Source organism: Botrytis sinoallii (genome assembly GCF_014898435.1).
Source record: "Botrytis sinoallii strain Bc 23 chromosome Unknown BSIN_019, whole genome shotgun sequence".
NCBI lineage: Eukaryota > Fungi > Ascomycota > Leotiomycetes > Helotiales > Sclerotiniaceae > Botrytis > Botrytis sinoallii.
The window spans coordinates 858,287-880,932 of NW_024066046.1; the positions used below are offsets into that span (position 1 = coordinate 858,287).

At 42.5% G+C, this 22,646-nt stretch overlaps 7 protein-coding genes across 7 annotated transcripts; 3 read left to right on the plus strand and 4 right to left on the minus strand.

The window, feature by feature from the left end:
- Positions 1-1,234: 1,234 nt before the first annotated feature.
- Positions 1,235-2,366, plus strand: EAF02_009414 (uncharacterized protein; the record flags this gene model as incomplete). The annotated part of the gene is made up of 2 exons (XM_038905462.1): positions 1,235-1,589; positions 1,693-2,366. 2 exons carry the CDS (start codon positions 1,235-1,237, stop codon positions 2,364-2,366), a joined length of 1,029 nt encoding a protein of 342 aa, XP_038754915.1.
- A 748-nt stretch (positions 2,367-3,114) lies between these two features.
- On the plus strand, positions 3,115-4,308 carry EAF02_009415 (uncharacterized protein; the record flags this gene model as incomplete). Its single annotated transcript, XM_038905463.1, has 1 exon — positions 3,115-4,308. The coding sequence occupies one exon, from the start codon at positions 3,115-3,117 to the stop codon at positions 4,306-4,308; it is 1,194 nt and encodes a 397-aa protein (XP_038754916.1).
- Positions 4,309-6,165: 1,857 nt separating this feature from the next.
- Positions 6,166-6,867, minus strand: EAF02_009416 (uncharacterized protein; the record flags this gene model as incomplete). The annotated part of the gene is made up of 3 exons (XM_038905464.1): positions 6,166-6,413; positions 6,470-6,514; positions 6,579-6,867. The coding sequence occupies 3 exons, from the start codon at positions 6,865-6,867 to the stop codon at positions 6,166-6,168; spliced, it is 582 nt and encodes a 193-aa protein (XP_038754917.1).
- A 1,544-nt stretch (positions 6,868-8,411) lies between these two features.
- On the minus strand, positions 8,412-11,347 carry EAF02_009417 (uncharacterized protein; the record flags this gene model as incomplete). The annotated part of the gene is made up of 3 exons (XM_038905465.1): positions 8,412-10,977; positions 11,048-11,271; positions 11,330-11,347. The coding sequence occupies 3 exons, from the start codon at positions 11,345-11,347 to the stop codon at positions 8,412-8,414; spliced, it is 2,808 nt and encodes a 935-aa protein (XP_038754918.1).
- A 739-nt stretch (positions 11,348-12,086) lies between these two features.
- On the minus strand, positions 12,087-13,544 carry EAF02_009418 (uncharacterized protein). Its single transcript, XM_038905466.1, has 2 exons — positions 13,174-13,544; positions 12,087-13,055 (listed from the first exon to the last, which is right to left on the minus strand). The coding sequence occupies exons 1-2, from the start codon at positions 13,362-13,364 to the stop codon at positions 12,521-12,523; spliced, it is 726 nt and encodes a 241-aa protein (XP_038754919.1). The 5' UTR covers positions 13,365-13,544; the 3' UTR covers positions 12,087-12,520.
- A 965-nt stretch (positions 13,545-14,509) lies between these two features.
- EAF02_009419 (uncharacterized protein) lies at positions 14,510-16,209 on the plus strand (the record flags this gene model as incomplete). Its single annotated transcript, XM_038905467.1, has 3 exons — positions 14,510-14,662; positions 14,753-15,919; positions 15,970-16,209. 3 exons carry the CDS (start codon positions 14,510-14,512, stop codon positions 16,207-16,209), a joined length of 1,560 nt encoding a protein of 519 aa, XP_038754920.1.
- A 1,962-nt stretch (positions 16,210-18,171) lies between these two features.
- On the minus strand, positions 18,172-21,223 carry EAF02_009420 (uncharacterized protein). Its single transcript, XM_038905468.1, has 2 exons — positions 19,894-21,223; positions 18,172-19,753 (listed from the first exon to the last, which is right to left on the minus strand). Exons 1-2 carry the CDS (start codon positions 20,061-20,063, stop codon positions 19,117-19,119), a joined length of 807 nt encoding a protein of 268 aa, XP_038754921.1. The 5' UTR covers positions 20,064-21,223; the 3' UTR covers positions 18,172-19,116.
- Positions 21,224-22,646: the final 1,423 nt, after the last annotated feature.

The window sequence follows — 22,646 nt, forward strand, 5'->3', positions numbered from 1 at the left end:
TGAGAAAAACTTGATTGATCAATGAAAGCTGTCAATAAATAAAAGAGCAATGAGTGATGTCTGGTAGTTCCAACAATGACCTCCAAATTCTTAGGTAGACCATTAGATCTGTATGTCTAATTCTGAGGGAGGGGACGGAGGGGTAACATTTGGAGGGGGAAATTCCCAGCCATTGGCAGCAAAGGCAACTTCAATTGTCCAAAAGACCTAACATCGTCACGACAGCTACGGAGTAAATGTAAAATGACTGACTACCCGAATGGAAAATAGTAAGACTTACATGTCATTTTAGCTTCCGTTGCTGTTATTTGTTGTTGGGCTCACCAGGCTGGTGAAGAATCAATAAATGACAATCAAGCTCCAACCTTGCTTGGTGCTTCGCTGGAAGGTATATTATACCTGCAAAGTATTCAAACTTTGGAAAATGCATCAAAAGAGCGTCATTGGTTCTCTCATAGGGCTTACCAAGGGTATCTTAGTTGGGAATCTGATACAAGGTTAACAAATTACTTCTTCTACTCTGGAATAGGATCTTGTCTACTCGTAAGTTGTGTTGTGTCTAAGTTGTCTCGAACTTGTGTGGGATGGTTCAGGGGTCATCGTCTAAACCAAAACGTCTAATTGGATTTAATGCTTCCTTCCAAAAATATCTTTTCCACTTCGTCGTCACCGAGACCTTTGCCATACATCCATCAATTTATCGAGAATTTGATGAATACCTGCAAAGCATTTCTTAAGGGTGGTCTTGGGTAGTAAGACCACGAATATATCCGGATTACAACATAAGTTGATATCCAATACTTTTCTTCCTTCTCATTCTCATGCTCGTATATCATGATCGTTCATGCTATCATATGACCCTTCTTGCCATCCTTTATATTCTCCGACACTACCAGACTATATCCTCCAAAATACAACACAGCATGTCAGAGGTTGACATGTACCACAACACGAAAAATGTTCAACAAAGATACATTTTTCCACTGCCCCGAATGTCCCTCCACCTCCTATCCGAAACTCGGTAATATCTTATGCCGATGACCGATCAACTTGATTTTGGCTTGATTTTGGCCTGCCTCGGCTTAAATATGAAAAGCGCGGTACTGGTATAGCTCCCTCTTGACAATCACAAGCTTCCTTCATAACATTCCCCTCCAATAAACATTCCTTTCGCAGATAGATTTTCTCACAATCCCTCAAAGTTTCCTTCCCTTCCCTTACCCTTCTCCCAATCATGGCTCCTACTTCTTCTGCCTCTACAGGAGCTCAAATAAATCAAAAGATTGACACCATCAACCCTCACTTGCCCCACGTCCCTGAATCCAAAGCCGAATTAAAACAAGACGCTGAAATTGTTGTTCAAAAATCCTTCGCAGGATTACGGTCACTGGCTGCTGGAGGGTTCGGTGGTGTTTGCGCAGTTATTGTTGGCCATCCATTTGATTTGGTCAAAGTCCGTCTACAAACTGCGGAAAGAGGGGTTTATAAAGGTGCTATTGATGTGGTTACGAAATCTGTCGCGAAGGATGGTCTTGCGAGGGGTTTATATGCGGGTGTGAGTGCGCCGCTAGTGGGTGTTACTCCTATGTGTATGTTCTCTCTTTTTCCTTCCTCTTACATTGATTCTTCTTGTCTTTGCTTCGATGTCAAAGTTCCTTGACCACACAACTAACTAATCTTTCTACTCAACAGTCGCCGTGTCTTTCTGGGGCTTCGATGTCGGCAAGAACCTTGTGCGCAACTTTACCTCCACTGCCCCTCACGAACCCCTCACAATCGCTCAAATTAGTACAGCTGGTTTCTTCTCTGCCATTCCACAAACTATCATTACCGCCCCATTTGAACGTGTCAAGGTCCTCCTACAAATCCAAGGTCAAAAAGAACTTGCGCCTGGAGAAAAGCCAAAATACAATGGTGGTGTCGATGTCGTGAAGCAACTGTACAAAGAAGGTGGCATCAAATCAGTCTTCCGAGGATCAGCTGCTACACTAGCAAGAGATGGACCTGGAAGTGCCGCATATTTTGCAACTTACGAATACATTAAGCGTCGTCTAACTCCTATAGACCCTGTCACCGGGAAACCAGGGAAGGACTTGAGTTTATTGGCCATCACTGGAGCGGGAGCATGCGCAGGTGTAGCAATGTGGATTCCAGTCTTCCCAGTTGATACAGTCAAATCGAGGCTACAGACCATGGAAGGCAAACCAACTGTTGGGGGTGTTATAAAAGGATTATATAGAAATGGAGGATTCAAGGCGTTCTTCCCTGGATTTGGACCAGCATTGGCAAGAGCTGTACCTGCTAATGCGGCAACATTCTTGGGTGTTGAATTGGCGCATCAAGCTATGAACAAGGTGTTCGACTGAGGGGCCCAGAAATGGAAATGGAACCAGTACCTTGTGAACGGAAAATGGAACAAAGGAGGGTGACGCCGTCGAGAAAGAGAATAGGGATCAGGGAGGTACTTTGCCAATACAACGTTGGCAGGGATAGATTTCTTTAATTCTGGCTGGAAGGAAAGAATTTATAGACTTGAGATACCATACAATTGAACTTGTTAAGGAGATCGATCATACCTAGATTTGTTCAAGCGTTTTCTGGATTTTGATGAGTGAATAGAATTCACATCACATACATCACTAGCTCAATATTCAAATATCACAGCAGTATAATGAGAATGAATGGTCGTTGTCGCCTTGTAATCATCTTATATTTATGTATCTTATGCATCCTATCGCAGAGGAAATATCATATCGTTGATAGTAATCAAGCTTATCATATCATTGAACTTCAAATTGATTACAAATCATCTAATTTATTTATTCGTCTTAACTCTCACTCCCTTCGAAACCATCAACGACACTCCCATGAACCTCCCTCGGTCGCAGTGACTTTCCAATTCTCTGGTAGGCTCCTTTAACCTCATAATGTTTCCTCCTGTAACATATGTCCTTATACTGAACCCTCTCTAGGCCAAACCTTGACCATGTTTTTAAACAACTTCGTCCTATGCGATTCCATCCTTGAAATCTGAACGAGTTTTGTGCGCAACGTATATATCCTCCTAATATACACATTCATTGAACCTATCATAACCATATTTAAGGCTCACCAATGACCCGACCTCTTGTTCGAAGGTCCTTCATTCGAAGAAGAGCCCCGAATACAAATATTGGCCATGGCGTACCGTTTATCCTGAGAGACTCCAGAAACGCTTTTCAATATGTGCCGAGATCGCCATATTCTACTGGCAGAGATGCGGTGGCCCCAGGGATATCTGAATATTCTTTGAGGAACTTGAGTAAAGATAAAGAATCGAATCTTACGTCTACAAATACAAACCACGTTCCCGTAAGGGAATGGCAGAAATCGAAAGTATGGAACAAAATATTCAGTCCATACTATGACCCCAAAAAGTTTCAACCTTTGCATCAACTAAGTACTCCTGTGCCGCTTTGGGATATTGCGCCTGGCTGCATTCTGTTTCTGCCCGGTGCACACAAGCTGGACCCAGCGGCCCGCGCAGAACTCGAAAAATATGGCAAGACTGGCATGGCTGGCCATCCTGTCGTAGTTTTGGCAGTTGATATAAAAGGTGTTAACGAAGCTTCAGTCATCGTGGCAATAATTAGATCCTACTCTCAACATCAAGATGAGTGTCGATATCTTGGGTTGGACTGGTTTGATACTAGACACTTCGAGATACAACAGAGGGGCAACCACGACTTACCTCCACGACTCGAGCACAATGTAAAAATCGTACGGCTATACAAAACCCCTTGTTCAAATTCATCGAATTCCATACGGCAATTTATTCAAACAGACGCCATGCTCACTCTTCCTTTCCAATATTTTTTAACGGAAACCAGATGGGACCCATCACATTGGTGGCCTTCATCCTGTCTTAATGGTTGGGGTAGACGCATCATAAAGGAAGATTTTATGCATATCGCTGATACTATTGGCTTCACCCCAGATCCATGGGTTAGCAGTGGTCCATACATGTGGAAATATTTTGTCCAGAAGACTGGGATCAACACATTTGGTCTTCATATTGAGGATCCTGCGCTATACGACGAGAAAGCCTTTTACCAGCAAATGTGGGAAGAGGGACGAGAAAAATATAATAAGCACTATAAATTCCCTTCAGATTACTCTTCGAGTGCCAATGATTATTCGCCGTTAGGGTGGGCTTTTGATCGTATGCCCCATACAGGGCTCATACGCAGGAGAGTGACCGCTGTAAGGTCTTCGCCTCATAGAAGATTTCGCCTCGATATTCCAGCTACACCCCATACCTCTATTTAAGTTTAATCTCAATAGTTCCTATCTTTCTCTGACCCACCAACCCTCGGTCGTGGGGGGCACGAATTTATCAAAACTGTACAATTTTTAGAAACTGCCTCGTAACACATCGCATCTATTCTTTCGTCATTTATCCTTTCGTTTCCGAGAGCCACTTTGGTTGTGTGTTTTGTGGGCAAATAGTGAAGGCATGATGTATGTGGCAAGCTCCAATTGTTAATCAATCTCATTTCTGAGTGTATTGCTAAAAACTCCCCATTACATTTGCTTGGCCATACTTCATATCGCTGATACTTTGTCGAGATTGACGCTGTTTTTGAGTTCTGTGGTCTTCATAAGCGAATGTGAAAGGTACGTGGCTGATGATACAGGTGTGTATTTCATTCTGTCCCAATCTTTTCATCTTAGTACTTTTCTCTTGCTTCTTTGTTCTTTCAGCCCTGTCTATCACTCGTGGGAGTTAAAAATTCTTAGAAGGTCGCCTATTAGTAGATGAGATGATATCAATGCCATCGCATCTGGCTTAGCCCATATTGTGCAACATTGTTGAACTCGTTTTCTGTACTATGGGTGCATCGCTATTCGCTGTCTCATTCTTTAATCCAGTGATCAGTCCAAGAGCACAAATGAATCTATAGACCAGTCTACAACAGTTTCAAATAATGAGGCGGATATGCAAAGTGAGACGGCATATTTATATCGAGGTAGTCTTGGATTTACTACTGTACTTCCTTAATCTTTTCATATAGCTTTTGCTTTCAGCTTGAGATAGAAAAATGATCTAAGAAATTCATTGCTTGTAACATAAGTTTTTGAAAGTATATTCAAATCGAGTGAGCCACGTTGTCTCGTGAATAAACTATGCAATGAGATATACTAGTTACACAACTCAGAACGGAAATATCAAACTCATTCTCACTACATATCGGAGAAGTTACAGTATCCAATCACCACAAGCTAGTGCCGAGATTTTGCAAAGTGATGATCTATCAGATGCCGATAGTGCTTATATGTTTATCGGATCTACATTACATTAATATGTCATTTCTGAGCTTGAAAACGCTTTTTGGGGTTGTGGATACTTCATACTGTCAGATGTATCTGCGTTTCAGCCTGAAATCCTACCAAAGGTGGGCGGGAGCGGGAGGAGGCACTTTGCATTTATTAAAGAGGTGTTCAAGACGTGGGATTTGATATCCGCATCAATGTGCACCGTCAGATGATTTTACCGGTTCGAAACTTGTATGATTGTCCTTCGTTGTATCGTATTGTTAGTTATTTGTGGTTGCAAAGTAATCTTATGTTGAAAAAATTTGTGCTTTAGGATTGATGTTGCATGGGGATTGGATGAAGATTGGAGATGCATTGTTCAGTTACTTATATGTTTTTTATATGGAGATTGAATGCTTGAATCTGTGCTGTTGAGTAGTGTTCATATGATGGTTGGGATTTGATTGTTAACTTTCATCTTCAATACTACATGCATATGCTGTTTAGATGGATAGACTATGAAAATCACGATTTGCATGCATTATATGGCAAAGGAATGACAGAAAGAAGCAGTGGCCTTTGAAAATTCGACTGTTGAAAATGCTGTAGATGGCACGGACGGATTCTATCACTGACTTGGCGATTGAAGATCATTTCCATTCAAATTTTGTGAAGAGGAAAGGCATAAGTGAAGAATTCAGATGGAGAAAGAAGCGTATCTAAATGAAGGAAATACTCCATCTTTCGTCCGTACAAACCACCACAAACCACCACAAACCATCACAAACCACTCTTACTCACACTGACGCATACCACCGTTCAACAAATCAGCCCCCAGGGACGAGATCTCGCCCTCCCCCAAAACTTCATCTAATCCTTCCAAAACCTCACTGCATAATCACACAACTCACTACTCCCCTCAAACGTACTTTCTCTCACCACACTTCCAGTATGCGGCGCGTTGACCATCCAATTACTCCGCATAAAGATACCCACATGATGAACTTTATTCACACAATCACCGTTAGTGCCCCAGAAGATAAAATCGCCTGCTTTGGCTTGGGCGCGGGGAATGCGTTTGCCGAGGGAAGAGTGGTATTGGAGTTGGGCTGTGCGAGCTGGAGGTAGAGTGTTAGTTCAGGAGACGGGGACTAGGCAGCAAGGGAGGGCGTACGAATGGTATATCCTTCTGCTTTGCAGATCGCGTATTGTGTTAGTCCTATCCTAAATTGTTAGTTCATCCCTCACATATCTACACAAAAACAACTTTAGAATCCACATACCCGAACAATCAAACCCTCCACTTGATTCTCCTTTACATCCACCCCCACCAAAAACATACTTTACCCCCTCCTTTGCAACCGCCGCCTGCACCACATCTTTCCCACTCGCACTCCCCTTCTCCGCATCTTCTTTATCGCTCGTATCGCTCTTCTTCACACAACATTGTACCGCGCTATTTCCGGGACAGAAACCCGCGATGAATGATCCGCCATCACAACCATCAGCGGTATTGAGACAGAGATCCCCTGCGCCGGTAGAGGGCTGACAGGTTTTTGGAAGATGCAGCATTGTGTGGATGCGGGGCCGGGACAGTAGCCGGAGATGTGGAAGCCGTTGCTGGTGCAGGTTGAGGTGGGTTGACAGGTTCCGGTGCCTTCCTAGGGGGGGTTAGTTGAGCGTTGGGGATGAATGGGAAGATGGTGTTTGGGGTGTGTATGGGAGAGGTCGCGAGAGGGAAAGAGAAGGTACACGTACAGGTGCAGGCAGATGTGGCCTTTTCCCTCCAGAACGGGAATGGCCAGGACGGAAGAAGAAAAATAGGGAATGTGATGAGAGACTTGAGTTGGAGTTGAGAGAGCATTTTTAACAGATTTTACTCTCGAGACTCGAGAGTAGGTAAGAGTAGAACTAAAAAAAAAATGAATGAAGAATGAATGAGAAAAAAAGTATATTGAACAAATCTTCCCGAATCACCTCATGATAATCACAAAGAACTATATATCCTCATCCTCATCAAGCACCCACTCAATCTCCTAATATCTCAAAACATCCCCTCCCCCTCCTCAAAAGGATGCCAAAAACATTCAACCCTCGTACAGGCGGTACGCCATCGTTATATCGCACAAAAAATCCTACCTAGTAAGTTACTCCTCGAAATCTCCACAACGGATGGCGGCGTGCCGACTTTTAAGGTAGCTATGAATAGGTATTTGTCTTGTTTTCGAAGGTAGGTAGGTAGTAGCAGCTTATAGCTTACAGCTTTATCAGAATGTATGTATGTATGTATGTATGTATGTATATATAATCTCTCATTCTCATGTATCAATCTAAAGTTTCCCCGGTCTATCAGAGGTACACACACGCAGAAGAACTTTCAATTCAATCCGATTCAATCCAGTCCGATTAATGTCATTTCACTTCATTTCCATTTCCATCTGCATACCAAAAAATCCAAATCTTCAAATTTTCAAAGTTCAACACACAATGCCCTCCTTCCCCCTCTCCCTACCAACCATACTCACCAACCATACTTCTCATTCCAAAACATAACTATATACTTAAATCAGAGTACCTAATCTCTCTCTGTACTTGGAAAAATAAAAGCCCGCCAAAATCTTCAAAGCTCACTCCTACGCCCCCGCCCCCGCTCCAATCTTACCGACCCCAGATTTCACAATTCCCGCTACCTACATACCACATACCACGTACCACATAATGCTAATACGAATAATAATACTCAGCTGCCAAGACCAATGAAATTGCAGATAGGCACCCGTGAACCCTTCGCTCCCTATGTCCAGTGTCCACTATCTTTGCCGGCCATACGCAATGCGATATATGCATAGAATACCAAACCAGCTGTCGAGGCATCTCATTGAAGTTTGGAAAATTGCCACAGAGATGTGACATTACTCAATGCAAAAAAAAATCGTAATGTGCAATTTAATTCAATTTATCTATTTAAAAGATTCCAGAACAGTTCCTTTTCCCAGACTCGTGAATAAACACGTCATGTGAAACTAATAACGCCATTTTACATCCATCCCAAACCCACCCCATCGGCCATCGATCGATAAATCAATCTACTCATTTTGGATTCTTCCCCTCAAAAGCTACGCGACCCCACCTTCCTGTCCTTCAATTCCACCCATACCACCCAATTGTACTTCCGGTCCACCAGTCTCTTCACCCTTCTCAATCTTTTCGGCTTTAACATCCACACCTCTATTAACTACTTGCTCTACACCCGCAACCAAGGTATCATAAGGTCCCTCTCGAATTTGTACATCTCCATCTCTCTGATCTCCTTTCTTTACTTCTGTGGCAGCCGCACCCTCTAATCCACCATCAACATCAACCTTGATCTCTCCATTCTCAACCTTGAATCCTGGAGCTACGTCCGTCTTATTTTCTCCTTCCTTCTTAAGTTCCGCTTCCCTTTGAGCTCCCACTGAATTATTAACCAAAGGTGTGGTGTCATTGAAAATTCTCAATAACATAGCACTTCTATCCTCCTTTGCCAACATCAAATTAAGCGAATGCATACTTCTCCACAAAGGAAGGACCATTCTCTCGGTGAAAGCATCTTCACCTTCACCTGGCTCAATTCTCAAAACACAACATCCCATTCCGATATCTCTTACTCTTTCTCCAATCTCTCCGAGTTCCTTCCACGAATCGCCTGATACTTTAGGGAACATCTCAATCAAGAGTGTACGAAGAGTCTCTTTCTTAGACAAATTGACAACTCTTCCCTCTCCGACATACCCTTGAAGAATTGGCATACCTTCAGATTGAATACGCCATCTGCAAACACCTTCACCTTGTACATCTTGTTTCATGAACATCTTGACACCAGCATGGATGAACTTTATTCCCTTGCCTTCGTTCTCGCTTAAGATATCTCTAATCAACGCAGTTGTGTAGTAAATAGTCTTGGCTGGTTCACCAGTTGCATTTCTAACCAAGAATCTATCTCTTGGGAACTTCTCACTCAATTTGTAGAACGATTCAATATCTTGAACTTGAGATTGGTCACCGGGAATGTATTTGAATGCCTCTTCAAATGCTTGATTTTGACCATACTTATTGAGAAGCTTCTTTGGTGGAGCATCGGCTCGTTGATCGCCTGGACGAGTTGTGAGGCCCAGCTCTGCACCTGGCGGTGGTGGGTAATGTTCTGTACGACCCTCAGTGGGTGCATGGATTTCGGTATCTTCCGTCTTTAATTTTTTGTTCTCAATAGCGGCATCCATTTCAATGTCTTCGATCTCCGAGGCAGGACGCTTAGAACCAACGGTGTTTGTTGCATCAGATCCAGGTTGTTCTTGGTTTTGACGTGCTACAGGTGTAAGTTCGTCGAGAGTGGATGTGGTAGGGTGAGTAAGTCCATCAGCTGCCTCAATTTTTGGTGCGACAGTCTCACCATCCTTTGGAGCAGGAGCAGACTCGATCTCATCAACAATTGCTGTGATGGGAGGTTTTGGTGCGATTTTTTTGTTTTCCGATTCTGGCTTTGCCTTGAACTCTGCTTGTTTCTCCAAAATTGTGATGAAGAAACCACCAGTATCTTGCAAATGCGCGTAAACACGCATGCATTGATCCAAAGGAACACTTGACATGGATTCATCCGTTGGTGGAAACATTCCCTCAACCAATCTACCAGTCCAGTCATCTTGACCATTTTCTGCAATGAACTTTTGTAATTCAGCCCAGGATTTCCAAACACGACCTTTCTTATCCATGACGGTCCAAGTCTTCAAACCTGGTCTTCTCTTGAGTAAAGGTAATTGATCATCGCTAGATACCAATTTAACCTTCTCAGGTCCACCGCATCTTTCAATAGCGGAAGCAACGACTGCCTCGTTTTCAATAGGATTCATACTACAAGTAGAGTAGACAACACGTCCACCAACCTTGAGCATTTGAAGAGCTCTAACCAAAATGCGAACTTGTGTAACATAAAGTCCAAGTGCGTTACCTGGATTCCAATCCTTCCACAAATTGACATTCTTTCTAGTTGTACCATCTCCAGAGCAAGGCACATCGGCCAAAATTCGATCGAATTTGAGGTATCGGTTGGTCGCTGGGTTTTCTGGCGTAGGTGGAAGCTTGATTGATGGAAACATAGTAGCATCATGATTAGTGACGATGAGATTGGGGGATGAAAGTCGTTTAAGTTGATGAATCAACATGTGACTTCTTTTGTAGTCGGCATCGTTGGCGATCAATAAACCTGTAGCTCTTCCATCATCACTTGGATCGAGCTCCAATTCTGCGTCTGCGCTTCCGTCTCCTTTCAAGACTGCTTGAACTCTGGTTTCCTCTCCATGATGTACCATTTCCAACAATTGAGCCGCCTTACTTCCTGGCGCAGCACACATATCCAAGACTGTCATTCCAGGGTTCAAGTCCATAACCAAAGGTGGAATCATACTGACAATCTCCTGTCTACTGATATTTCCGACGCTGGTTTCTGAAACCAAGAATTTCTGGAATTTGGCAAAGGGAGGAGATTTTCGGATGACAGTTTTCGAAGTCTTCATCGACCATGCGAGTTCATCGGGATACCATGGAACTGGCATTGGAGGTTCAACCGGACTACCATCGAATTGCTTGATTTCCGAAATTTCAGGAATGTATCGTTCTTTCAATTGTTTTTGAACCGCAATTGCATGACTATAAGTTGTTAGAAAAGTGTACCAGGTCAAGCATACTAATTTCATATTCAAATAATTGATTAACATACCCTTTTGACCCCGCAAATCGAAAACTATTTGGTAATTCTCTCTTCAACGCTCCCCAGAACTCCTCTTTCTCTGCCTCTTCCAAATTCAAAAGTTCATTATAATATCTCTCGAATTTCTCGTTGGATTTTGGAACTTTCTCAAAGCTGCATCGAGTGTCGACTTGATTGTCTCTTGATCTTCCGCCATTTCTACCACCTCGTCCTCCTCTGCCGCCACGACCTCCCTGTTAAACATTAGATATTTTGATTGTATCAATTGAAAAGTGGGAGTTGAAAGCTTACCTTTCCACGTTGACCCATTTTCAATTAATTAGGTTGATTGAAAAATGGATTTATGGAAAATATTGAATTTGCGCAAAATCAAGCTATGTCTTTCAGTCGCAAATAATGATAAAAATTAAATGCTGAAGGTCAGCCGGAACAATTGATAATCCGAACATCCGAGATCACCCCTAGTGACAAACCAATCATATACATGGATATTTATTCACATCAACTCCTTGGTGATCTAGTAGTAAAGTTAATAATTAGTTACCTAGTTAGAAGGTGAGTAGATAGATAGATACTCGCCATGACATTTGAGGCTCCCTTGCAATCAAACTCATATTCAAAAGAGTTCTTCATCTGACATTCACATGTTTGGCTTCATCTAATTACTGAGAAATTCATATAGTCCATTCATCTCATCCTGAACAAGAGAGTCCAAAATCAAGACTATATCATGACAACAATTAAACCATGGTAGAATCACTCAGCATGGCAACACTTACATGAACAACATAACAAGAAATCCATTCAAATACAAAGCAAATATGGATACTCCTATCAAATCATATTTTCAACACTTTTCAAAACTATATCACATCCCACAGAGAGAGCCAAAGAAGGAAGAAAAGAGGGGAAAGTGATGTTGGTGAACTAGAAGATTAGCGTCCATATATGATCGATAATTTAATTTGACATGGCATTAAGAAGAGTCATAACCTGGACAGAGGTGAGGAAGACACTTGGTATGTGACTAAAGCGGAAATCAGTGGTGAACAATTTGCAGACTGGTGAATCATGGAGAGTAGAAGATGAGAGTGGGAGCAGGGAAGTCTCGATGAGGTTGAAAGTTTCAGGATGTTTGTATCCCGCTTCTCCAGATAACCTATAACAGAGATGATATTGATAATCAGCCCTTAGGCTAGCTCGGGAATGACTAGAAAGGAACTTTTTATAAGCTTGTCAGAGAGTGAGCCTAAATTCTTAAAACTGTAGTATAGATCTTATTGCAAAGCTCTAAAACTATCAGAAATATACAGAAAAAGAAATTTGATATCAAATTTCGTGTCTAAAGGTACTGCCTCCTGGAAAGCCAAAATCGACAATCTCATCCTCAGTCTTTCTTCCGTCCTATTACGCCTTCCCCAAATATGCAATTTTCCCAATAAACTCCCTAGTTATTAACACCAAATCATCTGTCCAGCTCCATTAAACGCACAATCTGTAACTGGCATAACGACCAGCAGTTTCCGACTTTCTGATAATCTTAACGACCTGCCCTCTTCTCAATCCCAAATATTTCGCGACTGGATCGGCAGCTTGAATACGTGGAAGTTGAGTATCCTTCAATCTATATCTTGACAACAGCTTGGCCCTCTCTTCTCTACTCAATAATACATGCTTGGGAACCAATTCATGATGTGTAATATTGACAAGTAAATCTTGCTCGACGAAAGTCTCGATTCTGGTCTCGGATGCGACAGCGGGAATAATCTTTTGAGCGGGACCTGATGGTGCAACAGGTGCGATAAGAATTCCAGCCGAGAAGTTGTGCTGAGAAAGATGCTGGGCGAATGTTCGCATTTGTTTGATTCCAATGGAAACATCAGTTACCATGAGAAACTCAATCCAGATAGTACCAATTTCAGAGGTAGTTGGGTTTGGGTTCTCTGCGGTGGGCGCAACTGCGTATTTGGCAATCATAGCTTCACTTGGGGTTGCGGAGAAGTTCATTTGGCGACGACTAAGGAGGTGAATTGTTAGTCCATAAGATTAGAGAAGGTATGCCATGCCAGACGGAGATAGAAAAGCCAGTATGTGTCGAGAAAGTTTACTGAGATGAGAAATAAAAGGGCGCATACTCAACACTTCCATCATTACTGGTGAACTTGCTCTTGAATGTATCAAAGCTCATGTTGACTTCCTCTTCAGCGAGAAGGTAACCCCGATCCTGAACCATCTCGTGTACAGTTCTATAACATCTCCATAGCTTTGCGGCCTCTCTATCAATTCCATCCCGTTGCTTTTGCGCGCGATCCTCGTCGTCAGCCATTTTGAAGATTTAGGTAGTAGGTAGAAGAAGGAAGGAAGATTAAATTGCAAGATTCCAAGATAATCGCGCAAAGAAGAAGAATCTCGTCCTACAAGAGATTCTGGAATGAGACGAGAAGAGGATTGTGGGAAGTTGATTGTAGATTGACTTGTTGATGGATTCAGATTCAGTCAAGGGCCCTTTGTAAATATTTTGACGCTAGTGGCTCAAAAAAAGTTCAAGCAGACGTGAACTGCAAATGTATGGGGAAGTCACATGATTCTTGAGGCTGATTGAGGCTGGGTTGCAGCGACTTGCCGAGTGGCTTGTTAGACTGTCGGGTAGGTATACAGACTATAAAGACGTCCCAAGGTCTGTACCATATTGTAACGTATTGTAACTGTACTGTCTCGACTGAACTTTCAACTTTTGTTGGACACAGGTTGATTCATATTTGCTTATGGAATGAGTTATGTGATTTCTCTGGGTGATTCTCTAAGGTACTTGGTAGTTGAACTTCTAAATGGGCTCTTCTTCTTCCGGCATCTGTTCTCCTCAACTAGACCCATTTGACTGTCTACTTACCCAGTAGGTATAGATCCTCAATTTATTAGCCTTGCCTGGTAGACAAGCTCTAAGACCAGTGGACATCAATGAGACAATAAAAGACAACCAGACAACCAGACAACTATGACCTTCAAGGTCACCGTACTGTCCTCAATTGCTCTTATGCTTATCCGGAGGAGCTGGACAGAATCGACTCCGAAGTCAATACTCATTCCTGACTAATCATTCCCCCAATCTGAATTCAAAGTTGTTAATTCAATACTACCGGCACAATCAATAATACAGCCAATACAGCTAATACAGCCAATAGAACCCCGAGAGCCAATTAAAAGCTTACCTGTCATCCCACAACTTAAAAAAAGAATAATTTACTAATATAAATCTTTCCCTTAACCTTGTCAAACTAACTTATAAACTGTCTACCGGAATAACCTCTACCTTTTTCTTATATTCATACTTATTTTCTATAAGTACAGATATAAAACTGTGTCCTTTTCCCCAAAGTGACATATTCTTCTTTTCTTTTGGTGTCGAGTTAATTGAGCATTTACTTGTTCATTACACTTCCAGTAGCTTGTCATAATCCCACCAAAAAAAATATGGCTGATACCAAATCCTCTCCTCCTGCGACCAAGGTCGATGAGGGAGCCAAGAAAGATGTTCAAACCAGACCAGTCAAGCCAGATGAGGCTGCATTCAAGGCAAAGTTAGCTCAAGCCGAGAAGGATCACAAGCAGAGTCAAGAAAAGGCTGTAAGTAAAAACCCTACATTGTTTCGTTTGGCGCATCGGCATACTGCATTGCATTGTTCATTACAAAATATCTAACATGAGTTCATGCAGGCTGCCGCAAAAGCAAAATTGGACGTTGCGCAACCAAACAAGAACAAGGACTCTCCAGCTGCCAAACGAAGAAATGATCTAATCAGTCAATTGAAGGAAATCAAGGAACAACAAGGTGCTGGAAAGGCTGGTCGTTTACAAGTTTTTGATCAAATCAAGAAGATTGATGAACAAATCAAAGCCAAGGTTAACGAACAGAAGGTTGCCAAGGGAAAGGTCGGATTCAAGAATGTCGATGAACTGGACAGAGAAATCGACAGATTACAAAAGCAAGTTGATGCTGCCACCATGAAGATCGTTGATGAGCGCAAGACTCTTACCGAAATCTCCAACCTTCGCAAGCAACGTAAGGGATTCGCTGGATTCGATGATACCGAAAAGTCAATTGAAGCATTAAAGGCCAAGAGGAAGAATCTCCAAGACTCCCTCGACGATCCAGAAAGCAAGGCATTATCCGAGAAATACTCGAAGCTTCAAGGTGAATTGGATATCTTGAAGGCCGAGCAAGATGATGCTTTCAAGAACTTTGGTGCCCTCAAGGCCGAGAAGGATAGACTCCAAGCTGAGCAACAAGAGAAATGGCTCGCTTTGAGACAGATCAAGGATGATCACTACCAAGCCGTTCGAGCTGCTAGCAACTACGATTACAACCAACGTCAAAAGGCTCGCGAGAGATCAAAGCTTGAGTGGGAGAAGAAACAAACTGAGGCAAAGAAGGAACGCGCTCAGAAGATGCTCGCAGAGGCCAGTGACCCTGCCTACCTTGACGAAATTAGAAACGCCGAATCAGTTCTCCGATATCTCGATCCAACTTACACCACAACCAAGGCACCTTTACAAGCTCCTTCTGGACTTGAAGCCGCCGCTGGACGTACTGTGGATGATTCTGGACTCAAGGGAACTAGAGTCTTGAAGAAGGAAGACCGTGAGGAAGATTTCATGAAGGGAACTGGAGGCAAGAAGGGAAAGAAGGGTAACAAGAGAAATGCTGCAGCTACTTCTACTCCTGCTTCAACAAAATACAGTTGCCCACCAGCTGTTATGGAGGATCTCACTAAGATGGGAATTGACCCACCTTTCAGCGCTGCTGATGTTCCAGCTGTCACCGAGAAAGTCAAGGCCAAGTTGGCTCACTGGAAAGAGGACCAAGCTGCTCAAACTAAGCGTGTAAGTTTCCTTTCACGAAATACTTTACAATAAATTAACAATTGCAATAGAACATCGAGAAAGCCCAAAAGGAAGTTGAGAAACTTGAAGCCGAAGAATCAGGAGCTGCAACTCCAGCTTCAGAAACCCCAGCTACTAATGGACATGGACACGGTGAAACTAAGGCTACTGCTGGTGCAGATGAGGGTGGATCTGTAGCTAACGAAGTCGAATTGATCAAGGAGGGTGAAAAGGATGCAGCTGCTGATGCAACTGCTGCCGCTAAGGAGGATGCTGAGGAAACTTCTTAGATTACCTACAAATAAGTTATTGTCTTATATCACTGCACTTAAATGTGTGAGGGGTGGCAAGGGGTTGAGAGTTGGTGGTTGGGAGTTGGAGGAAGTGTATAGTTGGGAGGGGGCAAGGAAACATACACAGGTCTGATCTAATGAATTTGATGGCCTAATGCATGGATGAACTAGTGGACGGATGGTTAAGGATAGACGGAAGTTGTTGATACGAAACAAAAGTAAAATTCGTTACATCAATATTTTAATCTTTTTCCTCATTACCTTGCTTACGTAATTCTTTGCTCTGATTTCTTGTTGTTTGTTTCTCATTCAATTTAATGTCTAATTTATATCTAAATGTATTTCTATATTTACATACTCCAACTCCAACATTAACTTCTACGAGACGAGACGATTTGATAAAGAATCATGAGAGAGAATAGAAGAGAACAGAATAGAACAAAATGGAGTTATATAAAATATATACATATATATACAAACACTATACTATATCGTGCTACACAATACAATATTATCATTCTGCTCTCTCTTGGTTTTCTTTCTTTCATTCTTTCTTCCCTTCTTTTGCTGTAAATGTCACCTGATAAATTTGGATTCAAACAGGGAGTTGAACTTCGTTGCAGAACAGAATAACCTTATACGGAGCAGAAGATGTTGTGGAGGGGTGAAGAAGGGAGGGGGAGGAGGGGGGAGTAGGAGGGGAAGTAGGAAGTGGGAAGGAAGTGGGGATCAGAGAGAAAGGGTAAGAGGATGAGAATAAGATTGAGACATGGAGATGTGAAGAATGTGAGATAGATAGAGAGAAGTGTACTATGTATTTTGTCTTGTTATTTTGGTATTTTGGTGTGTATGATAGATGGTTGAATGGTTGGATGATTATATAAGACCGAAAACATTTGAGAGCATAACAGCATGAGGAGATTGGGAGATGGGGCCGTGAAGGAATCTGGAATGGAAGAGTATGGAAGGAACGGATGGATGGATAGATGGAATCACTGCGGATATGGATGTAGATGTGTGCTTGATTAATATGAAAGCTTGTGTTTGATGGTAGTTGATCCGATTCGAAGAGTTGGGTGAAGCGATATCTTTGGGTCTTAAGTTTTATATGTGGTGTCATAGAGCGAGACTCAAACAGTGCGTGAGAAGTGCTTGAGGAGAAAGAATAGACAGGAAATAGAAATTAGAGAGGAGGGAGAACACATGGAAGAATTAAGAGTTCATCTGCTATAGAAAACTTGATATAGATCAACAAATACTTAGTCCACAAAGTATGGCAAGGAATATGGAATGGAATAGGAGCTACAAATATATGGACGGAGAAATCAAATCATATTATGTAGATGAGAAATTAACAATGTGTTTTATCTGCTCTAGGTAGTATGGTAAGATTTTATATCTCATTTTCCATGTTTTAGAATTGTTTATAGGTAGGTAGATACCTAGTAGGCAAGTTAGCTTGAAGAGTTGCTAGGAACAAGAATCTCAAACCCCTAAACACTCTGACACAAAGCCGACAGAAGAGATGAACTTATCAAACCTGATGGCATAGTACAATGTACACGATATCATTCATGCTTCCTGCTTCCTGCAGCGCAGCATAGAACCCCACGGGCCCACGCTTCCCCCCCCCCCCCCCTACCTACCTACCTGTCGAAAAGTAAAAATACTAAGAAATAAATAATGATGATGTGTTCCCCAAGCTGTTTCATATATATTAGCGCTGCGGAGTGATAGACAAACCTGTGGAGGCGATCCGGAGAAGTGGATCTTGGATGGAAAGTAAGATCTTACATCATTGATGAATGGAGAACGGTGGTAGAAATGAATGGAGCAGAAAGAATAGAGCTAAGAATGGTGTATCTACTCTATACTATACTGATATTTGTCACCTATGAGAGTAGTATTGAAGAGTCGCCATCTGTGACGTGGTTATTCCGTGATGCGTTCGTGCGTGAGCTGGAGGTGTTTCTTCTCTGTGAAGAATTCGGAAGTGATTTGGCGATTGGACGATACATGAGTACAAGCACCAGAATCCCATTATGCCAGCCAGTACAATTTACTTTTGACAATTTTTCATCATTGATAATATGTACAAGTACGAAGGAATGAACGAATGCACAAACTAATCCAATCCCACAAGCTTCCTCCCGAATCCATAAAAATATCAGTCCATCAAGCCAATACGAAATGCATATGAAATGCAAACCACCAAAAAACCGACAAAGATCCACCTTATCCCACCAAGGTCCAAAAGCAGACGGATAACATAACCATGACTGACGCTAATATGCTGGATAGATAGATAAGATATAATGCCTTGCCTAGAAGGAGATAGATAGATAATTTGCTGCAACTAGATAGAAATGAATGCACCAAAGCAGAAAAGCCAGACCCGTACCAATCTTTTCGTCGTAAATTCCATGAAAGGTTCGTAGAGACGTGTCGTGTCATGTTATGTTGTAGTCGTAATGATTGTGAGAAGTGTGAAATCGTGATGAGATGAGTTGAGATGAGATGTATAGTCTGATGGGTGATGAGATAAAATGATATAATTGTATTGAGGTGTAATGTGATATCCAACAGAGTATATTCCGAAATCGTGAGATGGTATGTACAAATGAGATAAGTAGACTTGATAACCTGAGGATAATAAGACGTTGAGATAAACTTTCGACTAAAATCCAGGAATCCATGATGATCATCCGCTTGAAACCAGGAGATGATGCCAGAGTGGCTATGCTAGCTAGGCCTGACTTTTGGCCTCGATAACTTCAGCTGTGCCTGGTATCATTAATCCCTACCCATGGAATTGTGGTTATCATACACGCACAGCTGAAGTCATCTGTTCTTTCTTCAATTTTGTTTTCTCCTCCCTTTGAGAACTAATCATCATCATCAATCTCAATAAGGGGCAACATATGCATATCCTGGCGTAGGAGCATATTGTGGAGCAGCCCTCGAGTTTCTATGTGGATTATGTGCAGGCGCCATATGTGGACCTCCTGGTGGCGGCGGTGCAGTCATCGGTCTATTTCTTCCTTCAGCCCTCATACTATCTCTTCTCTGTCTCTCGACATGTCTTTCTCTGTCATTAGCTGGCGTGCCAATCCTCCTCTGTTCTCTCCTCCTATCTCTCTCCCTTTCTTCTCCTCCATCTGATACAGCAGGTGTTGACCCTCTTGGTGGACCAGGCTCACTTAATCTGACTTTCCTTCCACCACCACCACCCAATGCTGATAAAGGTGGGTCACGAACACCAGGTTCTTCATCGCTGGGTAAAGTTAATTCAACTAAACTGAAGAAATACTCGAGGACTTCCGGGTAGCGTTGTACGCTTGCGCGCCAATCTTCGTCAATGCCGCGTTTGAGTTCTGAATCGGCTGCTGCAATTTCAGATGGGTGCGGACGTGCGTTGTAGTAGTAGGCTGCTCGTTCGGTTATGCGGTGAATTTGGGCGGCATGTTCGTCTTTACGGCGAGTGGTGAGGACACTGAAGTAGGAGAGGATGTAATCTTGTGCGTGGCCACGGACCCATGTTCTATTTGGAGGATGAGTTAATGGGTGAACTGGAGGTGAACAATTGATCCATATGGATGTTGTGGGATGACAATGATGCAGGGCATGAACCAGAGGGGTGTGAGATGATGAACGAGATGTAAAGGAGACAAGAGACGGTACCTTATATCGTTATAAACACTGGTCATCATTCTCTGTTCAGCCTGCCTCACAGCGACGGTAAGGCCATTCGCTTCGCACTCGCATTTTGCGATAGCTGGCTGAGAACATATGGCGCAATCGGGATCCATGATCTTGAGGTTTTTGTTGTTTCTGGCGTTCTTGATTAACATTATGAAGGGATATCATCTGGTTTGGGTGAGGGACAATAGACAAATAAAGGAACCAATGTTCAAGTGAAGATAAGTGAGAGAGACAGAAGAGTGAGGGGGGATTGAGGCTCAAAGAGAAGAGGGTATCTGTGTAGGGATGAAGAAAGAAAGAAGAGTAAATGTTTGGTATCAGAGAAATGGGAGGCAATTGAAAGGATGGAGGGGGGAAGATGATCCCATGGTATATGATGGGTTAAGAATATGGGGACGAACAGTGCTGTATCCTACTGTATGTATGTGTATATGTATGTAGGTATTGTAATAGGTATAGGTCGCTTGACTGACAAGACGGAAGTCGAGATCTTGGGGGAATGGGGATACCTATCCAAATATCGTATCCTCTGGCTCGCTGGCTTGCTTTGCAGTGCAGTTCGTGTGGGGTAAATGTAGGGAAAATGATATTCGAATCAATTGAAGTGATCTCAAAGTTAAACTAACCTTTGTAAGTGTATTCGCCTCTAAAGCTCCCCTCTTCAATTTGATGCAGCGAGTCCGGATCGTAGTGTACGATCTGAAACGATACTATATTATGCTATGCTTGCTTGCTGGCTCCGGAACTGCAGATTTCCACGGTAGAAAGATCACGCTACGCAAATTTCTGCACCATTCAAAATGAAAAGATTAGAATAGTAAGAATATGAGGTGTTAAGGAAACCAAAACAAAAAGAGAGTCCCCACGCTTAACACTTCTGCTATCGTGAAATCGTAAGATCAGGTAGTAGATGTGTACGGACGGGGAAAGGGTAAGGTATGTTGTATGTATGTATGTATGTACTGAGTGACGGACGGGAGATAGGAAAGGTGGTTTTGATTAGATATGATGGGACAGGAAGAGACGGGTAGTTGGCATGAGAGAACGGGAGTTCTTTTTAGAATTTAGAATTCAGACGACGAGAGACTTTACCGAGATTTGACAACAAAAAGATGCTAAACGGGAAGGGCGAGTGAGGAAGAGGAAACGGAGGAGCAGGAGGAGAATGAGAAAGGGAAAAAAGTGAGATGTCGTTATTAGAGTGATGTGCAAGCTTGTCTGCAAGTTCGGCGTGTCGGTTGATGGTTGTGGTCGTGCGTGTGGTTTCGATTTTTTTGGGTGGGGAACATTTTGGGTGAGAATCGTGAGGTGCATGAAGACCATGAAGAAGGATATGAAAAAGAGAACTAATTTGCTATCTAGCTACCTGATTCCTTCGTATGAAACCGTATGTATACCTGATACTGATTTAGGTCTACGACATACCGAGCATAACAAACATAATACCACTTATTCCACATATCACCACTTACACAAAGAATCACCGTTTGCCCTTTTACTACCTGATCACCTACCATCTACCTGGAAAAAGATTAACTTGTACCACTTCACACAATCGACGCCCCCAGAAACTACCAACGCAGAGTGGCATATGTGGATCATACGCGAGAGGCGACTCAGGCGAGAGGATACCTTCAACCCTTCAATACCCAAGATAAAGTAAGGCATTGATTTGATGATTTGACTACATTTGCTTGATTACATACCAACCCCATAGCAACTCCGGGAAAAGGATGTAAGGTAAATCATCCTGATTAGTAGTAGGTTGGATCATATATAGTAAGTGTCCTTCGAATAAGCATATCCGTAGGTCAGTAAGTGTTCCAAGTGTTAATATTTCAGCGGAGTGTGCAAGTTGTCGTGGCTCGAATGCTTTGAGGTGACTTGCATCTCGTGGTTAGAGAACCAGAGGCGAAATGCATGGGTTGTTGGTCATGAATCATGACGAGATATCCGATTGCCAATGTCATCAACTACAACTACTTTGTATATAGGTAATAGATAATGCCTCGAAAATGGGTACCCGTGGACAGGAAAGGAAGAACCTGAATGTAGCTAGATAAGGTAAGCATTAACGTGAATATTGATACTGTTGTTTTGCTTTGGGACTTCGGAGGTTCTGGACCAGAAAGATTATGAGGCTATCTTGAATTCGTAGCATAGCCAATAGAAGATGACTATATGATTTGGCTGCATACATGCAACCCAAGTCTTTTTCATTCCTTCCCTCACAACTAAGGCTTTTGGGCGCAGATCAAAAATTGGGTGGTTGGTAAAAAGATGGAGGGCTGCTGGAAGTCACATCTACGAAGTACACTCTACAGGCAGAGCACTCACCGCTTGTTCGCAGAACCGCAGAATTGCGTCGAGAGAGGGGAAATCGAAGGTGGGGGATAAGAGGAAGAATGAAGCTTAAATTCTTAGATTGTACAATCGTGTGTTTGTACCGGTATGTTAGAGGTATATTATGTTTCCGAGGTACCGTACGTCAAGAATGGTTAATATGAAGATATATATCATCAGACGATGTCAAACGAAATCATATGAATAGTCCGAATACTACCGAGATCGAATTAAAGGGGCTCAAAGATTAAAGTACCTACCTACCAGTATGTATTTTCTGAACATTCACTCGTTTCACGCTTCCTCAATAGATATCGGGAAGTCAGAAATATTTACCGGTAAGTTGGTGTTACGGTGACCGAAAATTTCAATATTTGCATCGCAATATC